Genomic DNA, 18,803 nt, shown 5'->3' with positions numbered 1-18,803 from the left:
AAGAAGACATGTCCGGTAAAAAGAGGACGTATGGTCAGTCTATCCTAGCCCGTTAGCTGCTAGCATGCAGTGTGTTGTGCCTCGGTGTGCATTGTTTACACAACGTGCGTTACGCTACTTAATATGTCCGTGTGGAAACTCGTTCGGTACACCTCCAAACCGAACCCCCCGTACCGAAACGGTTCAATACAAATACACGTACCGTAACACCCCTAGCGCCACGCCATCCTAATGGTAAGCAATTCTACAGTAATGAAAAATACAAGTTTATAACCTTTTGAATGGCTACTCGACTTATTATTATATATTATGATTACATTCTCAACATTGTATAGTTGTATCAATTATCTATTCAGTTCAAGAGTATGATGAAAATTAGCTATTGTGCTAACTCCAGCATATCTACCATGAATTGATTAACGTGGACTTAAACAAGTTGAAAAACGTATTGGGGTGTTACCATTTAGTGGTCAATTAGACGGAATATGTACTGTACTGTGCAATCTACTAATAAAAATTTCAATCAATCAATCAATTAACATTGTTGCTCTATGTTGATGAATATGCATTGTCCTAATTCAAATAAATAAAATAAATAAATGTTGTAGACAAAAGCTCTGAATCTGCCTGCATTAAACCAAATATTCTTTTAAAGGAAATACTTGCATATTGTTTTAGTGTGTGGCACTGTGAGACAATAATGTGTCGACTGACGGTATAAAAGTAGCATGTCTTCTTTCACTCTTTAATTTCGCAGTTTTAGTTTGGTTTAGTTTAGTTTATTATTTCTTCGGTCAGTGGTCAACAAAATAAACAAACAGTTTTACATAAAAACAAGTTGTACATTCATAAATTGAAAATGTTGCAGACCGAAAGGGTTTAGGCTGAAGTTGAACACTTATTGCGCCTAACCCTATAAACAATGTCAAATACAAGATGAGCTTCCAAAAATTATGAAATTTCCTTTGCACAGCGTATTATAAATACACCTTGTACACAACATATACACCATACTTGCCAACCCTCCCGGATTTTCCGGGAGACTCCCGAAATTCAGCGCCTCTCCCGAAAACCTCCCGGGACAAATTTTCTCCCGAAAATCTCCCGAAATTCAGGCAGAGCTGGAGGCCACGCCCCCTCCAGCTCCATGCGGACCTGAGTGACGTGTTGACAGCCTGTTCACACGTCCGCTTTCCCACAATATAAACAGCTAATGATCGAGGGCGAGTTCTTGGTTTCTTATGTGGGTTTATTGTTAGGCAGTTTCATTAACGTCCTCCCAGCGCGGTAACAACACACAACAACAGCAGTCAAGTTTTCGTCTACCGTAAAGCAGTTCGTCTGCCGTAAACAGCAATGTTGTGACACTTTTAAACAGGACAATACTGCCATCTACTGTACATGCATATGTGACCCACCCATAATGTGTCACATTTTTGTGTTGATTTATTTATTTTATTTTGTGGTTTGAATTCGTTTTTGGAGCTGTCATTACACATTTATCAGTATTCACATTGGTCAGTAGGGGGCAGTAGGGCGTTTCTTCCCAATTGAATGCTATCACCTGCAGACCGGAAGTGTCTTGTCATTCTGATGAGAGCGACCAGTCTGTGAACAATTGAAACGTCCTGTGTGCTTTTTCCTCCTGTATAACAGGTTAGTTTTGGTGAATCAAGTCACTGAATAATATCCATGTGATCTTTATAAGTTTAAGTACACATTCTGATGGTGGAGCCTAACTCTAAAGTGTTTGTGAGCTGTAGTTTGTATTTGTGAATGAATCCAGTGCACAGCTGCAGTAATCAATACAAAAAGGCGACGTGAGTGCGCAATGTTTATATAGGAACTTCTGATCCTAATTCAGACTCCCAAATTAGAGCTCCCGTTTTCTTATTGATTTTAAAATGTATATTTGTATGTGTTCTGAAATAGTGACAGAGAATAGAACAAGGATGGACAATTCAACCCTTAATTCAACAATGAGTAGATGAGTGTTATGTGTGTGTATATGTGTAAATAAATGAACACTGAAATTCAAGTATTTCTTTTATATATATATATATATATATAGCTAGAATTAACTGAAAGTCAAGTATTTCTTATATATATATATATATATATATATATATATATATATATATATATAAATATATCTTAACCACGCCCCCAACCACACCCCCCGCCCCACCCCCGACCACGCCCCCACCTCCCAAAATCGGAGGTCTCAAGGTTGGCAAGTATGATATACACAATTATATACACAATAAAGACATGTGAAATATCCTTGTACACGTGTTAGTTAACCCTTTGTACCAATTATATACTATAGACAAACAATTATACTTCCATTATTATTTAATTCCCACATTTAGTTTGTAATTAACATTGATCATAGTATTAACTACTGTGTTGATTCAAGAGCATTGTTGGGACTAACGCGTTACTTTGTAAGTTTCGGTGGTAACTTGTAATCTAACGCATTATTTTTTATATTCAGTAACTCAGTTACCGTTACTACATGATGCGTTACTGCACGTTATTTTTTATGTAGTATCGGCTCGAAACAGAAGAACTGAGTGTGTTTTATTGGAGCGCTGCAGTGTCGTCCTTCTGAATGTTCTTGTGTCACAAGCCGGAGGCGCGCTCTGTGTGTGTCTGGGTGTGGGTGTGGGCGTGGGGAGGGGAGTGTGGGACGTGTCTGTGTTTACTAACAACGGAGCCGCACTCGAGTCACTCGACTCGAGTGTCTTAACATGGAGATATTCTCACTTCTTTTTTTTTGTTGAGCACAAAGAAAAGAACATTTTAGTTAAATGTAAGTTGTGTCTTGGATCAAAGATCCCGTCTACTGCCCAAAACAACAATTCAAATCTGCCTGGTTAGGCTTTGTGTGCCTTCCTTAGGTGAAGCCAGGTTTACAGCTATGTTGTTATTATGCTGTTTGTTACTTATGTATGTTATGTTGCAGCTATTTAAAATAGTTTTGTCAATTTGTTCTGGCCTGAAATAAATTGGCCCTTTGAAACATATCTTTGTCTTTGTGTGTTGTATGTAGACCACATTGCTTAGCAGAGTTCAGTGATGCAAATGCGTGCCAAGTTGTATTATTCTCCAGTGCAATAACAGTAGGGCTGCGAATCTTTGGGTGTCCCACGATTCGATTCAATATCGATTCTTTGGGTCACGATTCGATTATAAATCGATTTTTTTTCGATTCAACGCGATTCTCGGTTCAAAAACGATATTTTCCCGATTCAAAAGGATTCTCTATTCATTCAATACATAGGATTTCAGCAGGATCTACCCCAGTCTGCTGACATGCAAGCAGAGTAGTAGATTTTTGTAAAAAGCTTTTATAATTGTAAAGGACAATGTTTTATCAACTGATTGCAATAATGTAAATTTGTTTGAACTATTAAATGAACCAAAAATATGACTTATTTCATCTTTGTGAAAATATTGGACACAGTGTGTTGTCAAGCTTATGAGATGCGATGCAAGTGTTAGCCACTGTGACACTATTGTTCTTTTTCTATTTTTTTATAAATGTCTAATGATAATGTCAATGAGGGATTTGTAATCACTGCTATGTTGAAATTGTAACTAATATTGATATTGTTGTTGATAATATTCATTTTTGTTTCACTACTTTTGGATTGTTCTGTGTCGTGTTTGTGTCTCCTCTCAATTGCTCTGTTTATTGCGGTTCTGAGTGTTGCTGGGTCGGGTTTGGTTTTGGAATTGGATTGCATTGCTATGGTATTGCTGTGTATTGTTTTGTTGGATTGATTAATAAAAAGTAAAAAATTAAAAAATAAAACAGATTTTTGATAAATGAGAATCGATACTGAACGTGAGAATCGCGATTTGAATTCAAAACGATTTTTTCCCACACCCCTAAATAACTACTGAAATGAAGGCTAAAAGGGCATTAAAGGGGGCTTTAAAAAAAATACAATAGAAGTAACTAAATAGTTACTTTTCACAGTAGCGCATTACTTTTTGGTGTAAGTAACTGAGTTAGTAACCGAGATACTTTTTAAATAAAGTAAACTAAAGTAAAGTAACTGTAACTAGTTACTGGTTTTCAGTAACTAACCCAACACTGTGTTAGTATAAAATATAAAAATCGCGAATCGAAATCTTGGAGAGAAAAAAAAAAAAAATCGCAATTTTCAAAATCGTGCAGCCCTAATTCGCCATACTTGCCAACCCTCCCGGATTTTCCGGGAGACTCCCGAAATTCAGCGCCTCTCCCAAAAACCTCCCGGGACAAATTTTCTCCCGAAAAACTCCCGAAATTCAGGCGGACCTGAGTGACGTGTTGACAACACACAACAACAGTGTCTGCCGTAAAGCAGTTCGTCTGCCGTAAAGAGCAATGTTGTGACACTTTTAAACAGGACAATACTGCCATCTACTGTACATGCATATGTGACCCACCCATAATGTGTCACATTTTTGTGTTGATTTATTTATTTTATTTTGTGGTTTGAATTCGTTTTTGAAGCTGTCATTCCACATTTATCAGTATTCACATTGGTCAGTAGGGGGCAGTAGAGCGTTTCTTCCCAATTGAATGCTATCACCTGCAGACCGGAAGTGGCTTGTCATTCTGATGAGCGCGACCAGTCTGTGAACAATTGAAACGTCCTGTGTGCTTTTTCCTCCTGTATAACAGGTTAGTTTTGGTGAATCAACTCACTGAATAATATCCATGTGATCTTTATAAGTTTAAGTACACATTCTGATGGTGGAGCCTAACTGTAAAGTGTTTGTGAGTTGTAGTTTGTAAATGAACACTGAAATTCAAGTATTTATTTTATTTATTTATTTATATATATATATATATATATATATATATATATATATATATATATATATATATATATATAGCTAGAATTCACTGAAAGTCAAGTATTTCTTATATATATATACAGTGGGGCAAAAAAGTATTTAGTCAGCCACCAATTGTGCAAGTTCTCCCACTTAAAATGATGACAGAGGTCTGTAATTTTCATCATAGGTACACTTCAACTGTGAGAGACAGAATTTGCAAAAAGAAATCCAGGAATTCACATTGTAGGATTTTTAAAGAATTTATTTGTAAATTATGGTGGAAAATAAGTATTTGGTCAATAACAAAAATTCAACTCAATACTTTGTAATATAACCTTTGTTGGCAATAACAGAGGTCAAACGATTACTATAGGTCTTTACCAGGTTTGCACACACAGTAGCTGGTATTTTGGCCCATTCCTCCATGCAGATCTTCTCGAGAGCAGTGATGTTTTGGGGCTGTTGCCGAGCAACACGGACTTTCAACTCCCTCCACAGATTTTCTATGGGGTTGAGGTCTGGAGACTGGCTAGGCCACTCCAGGACTTTCAAATGCTTCTTACGGAGCCACTCCTTCGTTGCCCGGGCGGTGTGTTTGGGATCATTGTCATGCTGGAAGACCCAGCCACGTTTCATCTTCAAAGCTCTCACTGATGGAAGGAGGTTTTGGCTCAAAATCTCACGATACATGGCCCCATTCATTCTTTCCTTAACACGGATCAGTCGGCCTGTCCCCTTAGCAGAAAAACAACCCCAAAGCATGATGTTTCCACCCCCATGCTTCACAGTAGGTATGGTGTTCTTGGGATGCAATTCAGTATTCTTCTTCCTCCAAACACGACGAGTTGAGTTTATACCAAAAAGTTCTATTTTGGTTTCATCTGACCACATGACATTCTCCCAATCCTCTGCTGTATCATCCATGTGCTCTTTGGCAAACTTCAGACGGGCCTGGATATGCACTGGCTTAAGCAGGGGGACACGTCTGGCACTGCAGGATTTGATTCCCTGTCGGCGTAGTGTGTTACTGATGGTAACCTTTGTTACTTTGGTCCCAGCTCTCTGCAGGTCATTCACCAGGTCCCCCCGTGTGGTTCTGGGATTTTTGCTCACCGTTCTCCTGATCATTTTGAACCCACGGGATGAGATCTTGCGTGGAGCCCCAGATCGAGGGAGATTATCAGTGGTCTTGTATGTCTTCCATTTTCTGATAATTGCTCCCACAGTTGATTTTTTCACACCAAGCTGCTTGCCTATTGTAGATTCACTCTTCACAGTCTGGTGCAGGTCTACAATTCTTTTCCTAGTGTCCTTTGACAGCTCTTTGGTCTTGGCCATAGTGGAGTTTGGAGTCTGACTGTTTGAGGCTGTGGACAGGTGTCTTTTATACAGATAACAAGTTCAAACAGGTGCCATTAATACAGGTATAAGTGGAGGACAGAAGAGCTTCTTAAAGAAGAAGTTACAGGTCTGTGAGAGCCAGAGATCTTCCTTGTTTGAAGTGACCAAATACTTATTTTCCACCATGATTTACAAATAAATTCTTTAAAATTCCTACAATGTGAATTCCTGGATTTTTTTTTCACATTCTGTCTCTCACAGTTGAAGTGTACATATGATGAAAATTACAGACCTCTGTCATCATTTTAAGTGGGAGAACTTGCACAATCGGTGGCTGACTAAATACTTTTTTGCCCCACTGTATATATATATATATATATATATATATATATATATATATATATATATCCATCCATCCATCCATCCATCTTCTTCCGCTTATCCGAGGTCGGGTCGCGGGGGCAGCAGCCTAAGCAGGGAAGCCCAGACTTCCCTCTCCCCAGCCACTTCGTCCAGCTCTTCCTGTGGGACCCCGAGGCGTTCCCAGGCCAGCCGGGAGACATAGTCTTCCCAACGTGTCCTGGGTCTTCCCCGCGGCCTCCTACCGGTCGGACGTGCCCTAAACACCTCCCTAGGGAGGCGTTCGGGTGGCATCCTGACCAGATGCCCGAACCACCTCATCTGGCTCCTCTCGATGTGGAGGAGCAGCGGCTTTACTTTGAGCTCCACCCGGATGGCAGAGCTTCTCACCCTATCTCTAAGGGAGAGCCCCGCCACCCGGCGGAGGAAACTCATTTCGGCCGCTTGTACCCGTGATCTTGTCCTTTCGGTCATAACCCAAAGCTCATGACCATAGGTGAGGATGGGAACGTAGATTGACCGGTAAATTGAGAGCTTTGCCTTCCGGCTCAGCTCCTTCTTCACCACAACGGATCGATACAGCGTCCGCATTACTGAAGACGCCGCACCGATCCGCCTGTCGATCTCACGATCCACTCTTCCCTCACTCGTGAACAAGACTCCGAGGTACTTGAACTCCTCCACTTGGGGCAAGATCTCCTCCCCAACCCGGAGATGGCACTCCACCCTTTTCCGGGCGAGAACCATGGACTCGGACTTGGAGGTGCTGATTCTCATCCCAGTTGCTTCACACTCGGCTGCGAACCGATCCAGTGAGAGCTGAAGATCCTGGCCAGATGAAGCCATCAGGACCACATCATCTGCAAAAAGCAGAGACCTAATCCTGCAGCCACCAAACCAGATCCCCTCAACGCCTTGACTGCGCCTAGAAATTCTGTCCATAAAAGTTATGAACAGAATCGGTGACAAAGGGCAGCCTTGGCGGAGTCCAACCCTCACTGGAAACGTGTCCGACTTACTACCGGCAATGCGGACCAAGCTCTGGCACTGATCATACAGGGAGCGGACTGCCACAATCAGACAGTCCGATACCCCATACTCTCTGAGCACTCCCCACAGGACTTCCCGAGGGACACGGTCGAATACCTTCTCCAAGTCCACAAAACACATGTAGACTGGTTGGGCAAACTCCCATGCACCCTCAAGGACCCTGCCGAGAGTATAGAGCTGGTCCACAGTTCCACGACCAGGACGAAAACCACACTGTTCCTCCTGAATCCGAGGTTCGACTATCCGGCGTAGCCTCCTCTCCAGTACACCTGAATAGACCTTACCGGGAAGGCTGAGGAGTGTGATCCCACGATAGTTAGAGCACACCCTCCGGTTCCCCTTCTTAAAGAGAGGAACCACCACCCCGGTCTGCCAATTCAGAGGTACCGCCCCCGATGTCCACGCGATGCTGCAGAGTCTTGTCAACCAAGACAGCCCCACAGCATCCAGAGCCTTAAGGAACTCTGGGCGGATCTCATCTACCCCTGGGGCCTTGCCACCGAGGAGCTTTTTAACTACCTCAGCAACCTCAGCCCCAGAAATAGGAGAGCCCACCACAGACTCCCCAGGCACTGCTTCCTCATAAGAAGACGTGTTGGTGGGATTGAGGAGGTCTTCGAAGTATTCCCTCCACCGATCCACAACATCCGCAGTCGAGGTCAGCAGAACACCATCCCCGCCATACACGGTGTTGATAGTGCACTGCTTCCCCTTCCTGAGGCGGCGGATGGTGGTCCAGAATTGCTTCGAAGCCGTCCGGAAGTCGTTTTCCATGGCTTCCCCGAACTCCTCCCATGTCCGAGTTTTTGCCTCTGCGACCGCTGAAGCCGCACACCGCTTGGCCTGTCGGTACCTGTCCGCTGCCTCAGGAGTCCTATGAGCCAAAAGAACCCGATAGGACTCCTTCTTCAGCTTGACGGCATCCCTCACCGCCGGTGTCCACCAACGGGTTCTAGGATTACCGCCACGACAAGCACCAACTACCTTGCGGCCACAGCTCCAATCAGCCGCCTCGACAATAGAGGCGCGGAACATGGTCCATTCGGACTCAATGTCCAGCACCTCCCTCGTGACATGTTCAAAGTTCTTCCGGAGGTGGGAATTGAAACTCTCTCTGACAGGAGACTCTGCCAGACGTTCCCAGCAAACCCTCACAATGCGTTTGGGCCTGCCAGGTCTGTCCGGCATCCTCCCCCACCATCGCAGCCAACTCACCACCAGGTGGTGATCGGTAGAAAGCTCCGCCCCTCTCTTCACCCGAGTGTCCAAAACATGAGGCCGCAAATCCGATGACACAACTACAAAGTCGATCATGGAACTGCGGCCTAGGGTGTCCTGGTGCCAAGTGCACATATGGACACCCTTATGTTTGAACATGGTGTTTGTTATGGACAATCTGTGACGGGCACAAAAGTCCAATAACAAAACACCGCTCGGGTTCAGATCCGGGCAGCCATTCTTCCCAATCACGCCTCTCCAGGTTTCACTGTCGTTGCCAACATGAGCATTGAAGTCCCCCAGTAGCACGAGGGAATCACCCGGGGGAGCACTCTCAAGTACTCCCTCGAGTGACTCCAAAAAGGGTGGGTACTCTGAGCTGCGGTTTGGCGCGTAAGCGCAAACAACAGTCAGGACCCGTCCCCCCACCCGAAGGCGGAGGGAAGCTACCCTCTCGTCCACCGGGTTGAACTCCAACGTACAGGCTCTGAGCCGGGGGGAAACAAGAATTGCCACCCCAGCCCGTCGCCTCTCACTGTCGGCAACGCCAGAGTGGAAGAGAGTCCAGCCCCTCTCGAGAGAACTGGTTCCAGAGCCCTTGCTGTGCGTCGAAGTGAGTCCGACTATATCTAGCCGGAACTTCTCCACTTCGCGCACTAGCTCAGGCTCCTTCCCCCCCAGCGAGGTGACGTTCCACGTCCCAAGAGCTAGCTTCTGTAGCCGAGGATCGGACCGCCAAGTGCCCTGCCTTCGGCTGCCGCCCAGCTCACATCGCACCCGACCTCTATGACGCCTGCTATGGGTGGTGAGCCCATTGGAGGGGGGACCCACGTTGCCTCTTCGGGCTGTGCCCGGCCGGGCCCCATGGGGACAGGCCCGGTGGGGACAGGCCCGGCCACCAGGCGCTCGCCATCGTGCCCCACCTCCGGGCCTGGCTCCAGAGGGGAGCCCCGGTGACCCGCGTCCGGGCGAGGGAAATCTGGGTCCTTGTTTTTTATTATTCATGGAGGTCTTCGAGCCGCTCTTTGTCTGATCCCTCACCTAGGACCAGTTTATATATATATATATATATATATATATATTTATTAACTACGCCCCCAACCACGCCCCCCACCCCACCCCCCGAAATCGGAGGTCTCAAGGTTGGCAAGTATGTAATTCGCACAAACAAGACATGTCTAGTATCTGCGGTGTTATTGTTTCTAAACCGTGACAGCTTGCTAGTTAGCTCGCGTATCCCTGACCGGTTCGTGTGATCCAAGCCCCGATGTGGCGATAACGACAAGTTTGACGCCACGATTAATAACGTTCGCGATGTAACCGCATCGACAACAGTAGCTACAAGCTAGCATAATAACAGGCGGAAGGCGAGCTTACCGTGTAGTTTTCCACCAACTCCGAGCCGACAACACACACTTTTCTCTCCGCTTGCTCCTCCGCGAACAACACGGCTTCCATGGTCAGGTCGAGACACGGAATATAATTTGTCAACGGCTAAAAAGCAGCATTTCAAAGCCCTTTCAATGGCGTCCAGAGTCTTTCCGTGGGACGTCGGCCGCCATTGAAGTTGTTGTCACGCCAAGCAGCTGATGACACTTTGAACCGCCACACTTTATTAGCACACGCACGTTGACACTTCTGTTTTCTTAACATTCTCTTCTCTAAAGCAACGGTTTATAAAGTGCAAAACACTTGAACATTTTAAGACACAAATTAAAACATTTTGCAATTACAGAAAATACTCAAACAAAAGCCGAAACAATGAACGTTTCATAAACCGGAAAGGGAATGTCCCAAAAGATGAGATTGACAGCTCAATCAGCCAATCGTTTCGTTCATGCCCGCAGAGCCCGAATGAGGAAGTAAAGACTGGGCGGATGTGGACAAAGACATCACTACAGGCGCTGACGAGACGCGGGGCCGCCATCTTGGAGTGGTGATCCGCTCCACTCAGTGCAATTCATTTGGCAGGAGCAATGAACTGTCAGCGCATTTACCTCATCTTACCTCACTGAATACCACTGATTTTCACGCGCTTTTTTGTCATACGTGTAGGTATGATAAAGGACACATGTTTTATTATTCATAGTTTGCTTAATATTAATAGAATATTCTTATATGCTATAAGTCAGTGGTTCTCAAATGGGGGTATGCGTACCCCTGGGGGTACTTGAAGGTATGCCAAGGGGTACGTGAGATTTTTTTTAAATATTCTAAAAATAGCAACAATTCAAAAATCCTTTATAAATATATTTATTGAATAATAATTCAACAAAATAAGAATGTAAGTTCATAAATTCAGTGAAGCACAAGCTCAGGTTTCTCACTAAAATGTCTGTCAAAAAGAACTGTGAAAAGAAATGCAATATTCAGTGTTGACAGCTAGATTTTTTGTGGATATGTTCCATAAATATTGATGTTAAAGATTTCTTTTTTTGTGAAGAAATGTTTAGAATTAAGTGCATGCATCCAGATGGATCTCTATTACAATCCCCAAAGAGGGCACTTTAAGTTGATGATTACTTCTATGTGTAGAAATCTTTATTTATAATTGAATCACTTGTTTATTTTTCAACAAGTTTTTAGTTATTTTTATATCTTTTTTTCTAAATAGTTCAAGAAAGACCACTACAAATGAGCAATATTTTGCACTGTTATACAATTTAATAAATCAGAAACTGATGACGTAGTGCTGTATTTTACTTCTTTGTCTCTTTTTTTTCAACCAAAAATGCTTTGCTCTGATTAGGGGGTACTTGAATTAAAAAAATGTTCACAGGGGGTACATCACTGAAAAAAGGTTGAGAACCACTGCTATGGGTGACCAGACTTCCGAGATCAAAACTGGGAATATAATCCCAGAGAAGGGGGAAAAAACAGTCAGCTATTTTTAAATTGAAGAAACAATATGATTAGGTTATATATACATGCGTATATCCTACATAAACAATGTATGAATACATTAGATATCTATATATCTTATAGACTGTATCTCTGTTGAGAGTTTATTCTGTTTTGACACTTTGTATTGATATTTTGTATTACATTCTTCCCTTAAATTATCATCTTTATAGTGATTGTTTTATATGTATTTTTTATGTATGTCGCTTTGGATAAAAGCGTCTGCCAAATATACTTCAACATAAACATATATAAACACCTGAAAGTCTTTATATCAGCTAAAACCACCAATCTGTTTCACTGGATTCAGAATAAAACCAAATTCTGTCTTACAATCTTTATCTTCATCATTTATTTCAACTTTATGTTATTCAAGTATGACATTTTGAAATGTAATTAATTTCATTGACAAGCAACTCTATTATGGTCATACTCTTGTTTGCTAGCGGCTACGATTTCAGTACTATTGAAGATCTTTGCTCCTTCTCAACTCTGTGGTAATATTCTTTTCACAAAATACAACCAATAGTACGTTAATGTTAAATCTTACTTATGAAAAGTAATCCCCAGATTCCTATTTTCAACAGTCCGCTCATTTGAGCACGAAAACGCTGAACACCATCTTTGTTTTCTACCTGTCAACTGTCAGTTTAGGCTGCTCATCACCACTTCAAGATGGCGGCCCAATTTCTCGCGTCACAACAGCCAATGCTGCGTCTACTTGTCAGATGTCTATGGATGTGGACACAATAATTGTTTTATTTTTTTATTTTTTATTGAACAACAAACATACATTTATAATTCACACAAAAGTCAAGGCACTTTCAACATCAAGGACAGAAAACAAAAGCAAATACAGATAGAGTATTAAATATAATAAATTATAATAATAAAAAATATGACAACAAAAAAAAAAGACAAAAAGGACTACCAAAATCACTTTAAATGTTTTTAACAGAGATATCAATTTAAGGGCTTCTGTACTCTTAATCATTCTCCAAGATTTGGTTGATAATTGTAAACCATTAAGCCAATTAGAAAATGTAGGCCTTACTTTTATAAATCGACATTTATGTAGAAAAAAATGTAGCCTGGAGCATAATAATGTCGACAAAATGTGGACACAATGATTGACCAACTAAGCTGTCAATTTGTTTTTAGGACATTCCCTTTCCGGTCTTGGCTTTTGTTTTTGTGTCTTCTGTAATTGTAAAGTGTTTACCGGTAGTTTTTTGTTAATTTGTTACCTGAAATTGTAAGTTGTTTTTGTGCTTTCTAAAATTGTAAACGGTTTTCGGCTTTTTTTATTTTATTTTTTTTATTTTATTGTAATTTGTTTCGAGAAATGTTAAAGTCCCAAATTATTCAACTTCATTTAAATGGTCTGAAAAACAATTATTGGTTTTTTTTGTCTTTACAAATAATTACATTATTTGTTCAGGCATATATATATATATATATTCATATATATATATATATATATACACATATATGTGTGTGTGTGTGTGTTTGTGTGTGTATACAGTCGTGGTCAAAAATTTACATCTACTTGTGAAGGACATATCGTCATGGCTGTCTTGAGTTTCCAATCATTTCTACAACTCTTATTTTTTTGTGATGTAGTGATTGGAGCACATACTTGTTGGTCATAAAAAATATTCATGAAGTTTGCTTCTTTTATGAATTTATTATGGGTCTACTGAAAATGTGAGCAAATGTGCTGGGTCAAAAGTATACATACAGCAATGTTAATATTTGCTTACATGTCCCTTGGCAAGTTTACCTGCAATAAGGCGCTTTTGGTAGCCATCCACAAGCTTTTACTTGAATTTTTGACCACTCCTCTTGACAAAATTGGTGCAGTTCAGCTAAATGTGTTGGTTTTCTGACATGGACTTATTTCTTCAGCATTGTCCACACGTTTAAGTCAGGACTTTGGGAAGGCCATTCTAAAACCTTCATTCTAGCCTGATTTAGCCATTCCTTTACCACTTTTGACGTGTGTTTGGGGTCATTGTCCTGTTGGAACACCCAACTGCATCCAAGACCCAACCTCCGTGCTGATGATTTTAGCTTGTCCTGAAGAATTTGGAGGTAATCCTCCTTTTTCATTGTCCCATTTACTCTCTGTAAAGCACCAGTTCCATTGGCAGCAAAACAGTCCCAGAGCATAATACTACCACCACCATGCTTGACGGTAGGAATGGTGTTCCTGGGATTAAAGGCCTCACCTTTTCTCCTCCAAACATAATGCTGGGTATTGTGGCCAAACAGCTCCATTTTTGTTTCATCTGACATCACATGGACAAAGATAAGACCTTCTGGAGGAAAGTTCTGTGGTCAGTGGTCACACGTCAAAAGTGGTAAAGGAATGGCTATGGTTTTAGAATGGCCTTCCCAAAGTCCTGACTTAAACGTGTGGACAATGCTGAAGAAACAAGTCTGTGTCAGAAAAGCAACACATTTAGTTGAACTGCACCAATTTTGTCAAGAGGAGTGGTCAACAATTCAAGCAGAAGCTTGTGGATGGCTACCAAAAGCGCCTTATTGCAGGTAAACTTGCCAAGGGACATGTAAGCAAATATTAACATTGCTGTATGTATACTTTTGACCCTCACATTTTCAGTAGACCCATAATAAATTCATAAAAGAAGCATACTTCATGAATGTTTTTTTTATGTGCTCCAATCACTCTATCACCAAAAAAAATAAGAGTTGTAGAAATGATTGGAAACTCAAGACAGCCATGACATGATGTTCTTTACAAGTGTATGTACACTTTTGACCACCACTGTATGTCAGCGACTTATAGTTGGAGGCATAACAATTAAATATCCCTCCGCTAGATGGCGAACGCTACACATCTATCTTGTGTAACTCGCTGCCTGTGGACGGTCATAAAAACAGGAAAAAGTGACTTTTGTGACACATATAAACATATGACGTATTCATATGTGAAATATATACAAATGAAGCAGAAGAAGTAATTAATGACGTTTTGGTAATCATTTCGACACGTGTGGTTATATCTTATTCCGTTCCAGGTGTTCTATTACATAAGCTATCGCTATAAAACAGTACAACTGAACAATAAATAGCGAGTTGGTCAATTTAAAGAATCCAAATATGCAATATTATTGTGCGTGTGTAAAGTGTGTGCTGCTGCTGTCAATCATTCGAGGGGCGGGACTAACAGGGTTTTAGGATCAGGTTTCAGCCGCTGCCAGAAGCAGGGCGTACCATTTGACTTTATAGAAAACACAAACAACAAAACATTTTGCAATTACAGAAAATACGAAAAAAAAAAAGCCGAAACAATGAACGTTTCATAAACCGGAAAGGGAATGTCCTAAAAAATGAGATGGACAGCTAGATCAGCCAATCATTTTGTTCATTCCCGCAGAGCCCGAATGAGGAAGTAAAGCCTGGGCAATTATTGGCTGATTTAGCTGTCAATTTGTTTTTAGGACATTCCATTTTCGGTCTCGGCTTTTGTTTTTGTGTTTTCGGAAATTGTAAATTGTTTACCGGTAGTTTTTTTGTTAATTTGTTATCTGAAATCGTAAATTATTTCGGCTTTTGTTTTTGTGCTTTCTAAAATTGGAAACCTTTTTTTTTAATAGCGAGTTGGTCAATTTAAAGAATCCAGTGTGTGCTGCTGCTGTCAATCATCCGAGGGGCGGGACTAACAGGATTTCGGATCAGGTTTCAGCCGCTGCCAGAAGCAGGGCGTACCATTTGACTTTACGGAAAACACAAAACAGAAAAAATAAAACATTTTGCAATTACAGAAAATACGAAAACAAAAGCCGAAACAATGAACGTTTCATAAACCGGAAAGGGAATGTCCTAAAAAATGAGATTGACAGCTAAATCAGCCAATCATTTTGTTCATTCTCGCAGAGCCCGAATGAGGAAGTAAAGACTGGGCAATGATTGGCTGATTTAGTTGTCAATTTATTTTTAGGACATTCCCATTCCGGTCTCGGCTTTTGTTTTTGTGTTTTCGGAAATTGTAAATTGTTTACCGGTAATTTTTTTGTTAATTTGTCATCTGAAATCGTAAGTTGTTTCGGCTTTTGTTTTTGTGCTTTCTACAATTGGAAACGTGTTTTTTAATAGCGAGTTGGTCAATTTAAAGAATCCAGTGTGTGCTGCTGCTGTCAATCATCCGAGGGGCGGGACTAACAGGATTTCGGATCAGGTTTCAGCCGCTGCCAGAAGCGGGGCGTACCATTTGACTTGAACACCTATTTGATCGTAAATAGAGCAAATACGTAAAAAAAAACCGTGTATATGCGTGCTACTATATATTCTAACGACGACATGTAAAAGAAGTGGTGTTAGAATGTTTTAAAAAGGAAAGGGGACGGAGTTACGAGAAACGTAACCCCCCTACATATAACCTGCAAATGGTTTCTTCCAGTCCTTTATAAATCTTCTCAAGCGGAGGAGGAGAGTCGTAGTAGGTGACCACCCAAGCATGGACTTGTTGCTACGCGACAATAAACTCGGAGAAATAGCTTTAAAAATAAAATAGGGCTTAGAGAAACCGCCTTAAAATAAGATAGGTGGCACTTAAGCTCACTTTAATTATCAGGCAAAACTGCAAGGAGCTCAGAGAGGCGAAGACAGGCGAGGCCCGAGAGGGCGTGACAGGGGGAAGCGCAGGCTATGCAGAGGTCAAGAAAAAAAGCTCCACGTTAGTGAAAAGGTAAAAAAAAAAGAGCCCTCTTTGGGGATAATGTGAAGAGGGCATCATCATCATCATCCCAGGGAGTGAGGAAGACAAGATGATGTGCAGGAGGGGCTGCAGGCTGCAGGCTGACACCGCGGACGCCCCCCGCAGGAACGCCGTCAACCGCGGCAAGCGAGCGCTCCAACGGCGGCCGGCGGGCCCGCTGAAGGGGCCCAAACACCACCACCACCCTCCGAGGAGCCTCCGGCCCGTCGTCGACGCCGCGGGGAGCCGAGCCCGGGGCATGCGGGCCCCTCAGAACACCAACCAGTTCCTCATGCACGAGAAGTACCAGATGATGCACATGCGCTCGGACTCGGTGGGCAGCGACAGCGGCAGCTGCTCGGACACGGACTCTGAGCTCACGGACATGGACTCGTACCTGGGCGCCCTGGAGAACGCCAGGGGAGCCCTCCTGGACGGCGCGGTCCCGCCGCAGCGTCAGGACGCGCCGATGAGGAGCGGCGGCCAGGTGGTGCAGGAAGACAGCATGCAGTACTTCCCCTCCGAGGACGACCTGGTGCAGAGTCAGAACTTCATGCAGAGGGACTTTGCAGAGTTCTGCGACTTCTTCACCTTGTGAAATGTGACGTCAGGTTTGAAGTCCATCCTCATGACAGAACATTTGTGCTTTGAACGTTACACGTTTTTATTGAAAGTGTTCATTTGTTTGTGAGATTGTATATAAATGGCTGTAATGTAGAAATAAACACAATGTTGTTATTGCTGGTGCACAAAGGATGGTGGGCGTGAGCTCCAGTAGCCAATCAGCATCCGGCTTCCTCTTTTTGGCTGCTCCTGGTTGGTTGATGCCTCCTGCCCTTTTTTTTTTTTTTTTTTTTTTTTTTTTTAAATATAAATTGTGCACATACTTGCCAACCTTGAAACCTCCGATTCCGGGAGGTGGGGGTCGGGGGGCGTGGTTAAGAGGGGAGGAGTATATTGACAGCTAGAATTCATCAAGTGAAGTATTTCATACATACATATATATTTATATATACATCCTGAAAATATGCAAACAAAACTGTGTTTAGATAATTGATACTTCAAACTTGCATAAATAATAACCTAATAACTAAGGAATATAACAAAACTTGGCTTCTAAAGGGCTTCAAAATGTAATGAATAAAATGCTAAAGTTGTTGATAAACAAGCAATTATTTTAATAATTAAATATGGTCATTTTAAATTAATTATTATGATAATTTAAAATTAATTATTTCAAATATGTTTATTTTAATGTATAATTCTATGGCTGGATGTAATAAGGAGTCAGAAAAAAATACAAATAAAAAAACAATTAATTTTGATGTTTTTAGCAAAATATAGTACAAATGTATTTCTTTTTTTAAATTAATAAATATATTTCTTTTTAGGTAAGATAAACATAATACAATTTATCTCTAGTCTGGATGATTTAGTTCTTGTCACCCTGTTGTCCTCCCGTCATGAAAAAAGGCTGTCCTCACTCAGGTTTGCATGGAGCTGGAGGGGGCGTGGCCTCCAGCTCCGGCTGAAAATCGGGAGATTTTCGGGAGAATATTTGTCCCGGGAGGTTTTCGGGAGAGGCGCTGAATTTCGGGAGTCTCCCGGAAAATTCGGGAGAGTTGGCAAGTATGATTGTACAACAACCTACATTTATAATGCACACAAAAGTCAAGGCACTTTCAACATAACCAACAATCTACACATCAGGTTGAGCAAACCACAACATCAGCAAAACATGTCAAGGAAAGAAAACAAAAGCCAATACAGATAGAGTAAAATACGGAGCCCCTAAAGCAGGGGTCCCCAAACTACGGCCCACGGGCCGGATCCGGCCCAAAAGTTTTTTATTTAAAAAATAATATATATATATATATATTTTTTTAATTATCTTTCCTTTCTAATCCATTTTCTACCGCTTGTTACTCTCGGTGTCTCCTAGCCGCTCAGGCAAATCATATTGTCTAAAAATGCATTTTCCCATCGATAACATGACAATGTTAAATGACAAAACGGATTATAAAGACAATGTATATATGTATACCCGGTATATATATATATATATATATATACAGCCTGGCCCCCAGCCAACTTTTTTTAACCCTATGCGGCCCCCGAGTCAAAAAGTTTGGGGACCCCTGCCCAAAAGGGACATGGGAGAATTTTTTTTTTTTTTATAATTTAAAAAAAATATTTTTTTTAGACATGTATCTCGTGCGCACGAGAAACTTTTTATAAAGTTATAAAAAAAAAAAAAATGTTTTTTATTTTTTTAGACATGTATCTCACGCTCGAGATAGTTTTTCTCGTGCGAACGAGATACCGTATTTTTCGGACTACCGTATAAGTCGCAGTTTTTTTCATAGTATGG

At 41.7% G+C, this 18,803-nt stretch overlaps 2 protein-coding genes across 4 annotated transcripts in view; one reads left to right on the top strand and one right to left on the bottom strand.

Annotated features, from left to right (window-relative positions):
- Positions 1-10,586, bottom strand: part of nisch (nischarin) — a 102,121-nt gene extending 91,535 nt beyond the window's left edge. For 2 of the 3 annotated variants that reach the window (XR_009814202.2, XM_061940541.2), the window contains exon 1: positions 10,186-10,586. Coding sequence is in view for 2 of the 3 variants with exons in the window: in XM_061940541.2 (XP_061796525.1) it covers positions 10,186-10,266 (81 nt within the window). In the remaining variant the exon portion in view is untranslated. The remainder of the gene's footprint in view (positions 1-10,185) is intronic. The other variant, XM_061940519.2, reaches the window with a different exon arrangement.
- Positions 10,587-16,149: 5,563 nt separating this feature from the next.
- Positions 16,150-17,220, top strand: LOC140677533 (uncharacterized). Its single transcript, XM_072912215.1, has one exon. It carries the CDS (start codon positions 16,503-16,505, stop codon positions 17,028-17,030), a length of 528 nt encoding a protein of 175 aa, XP_072768316.1. The 5' UTR covers positions 16,150-16,502; the 3' UTR covers positions 17,031-17,220.
- The last annotated feature ends 1,583 nt before the right edge of the window (positions 17,221-18,803 follow it).

Source organism: Nerophis lumbriciformis, linkage group LG03, assembly GCF_033978685.3.
Source record: "Nerophis lumbriciformis linkage group LG03, RoL_Nlum_v2.1, whole genome shotgun sequence".
In the NCBI taxonomy this organism is placed as follows: domain Eukaryota; kingdom Metazoa; phylum Chordata; class Actinopteri; order Syngnathiformes; family Syngnathidae; genus Nerophis; species Nerophis lumbriciformis.
The sequence above is the reverse complement of the archived record's forward strand: the minus strand, read 5'-3'. Positions and strand labels throughout refer to the sequence as shown.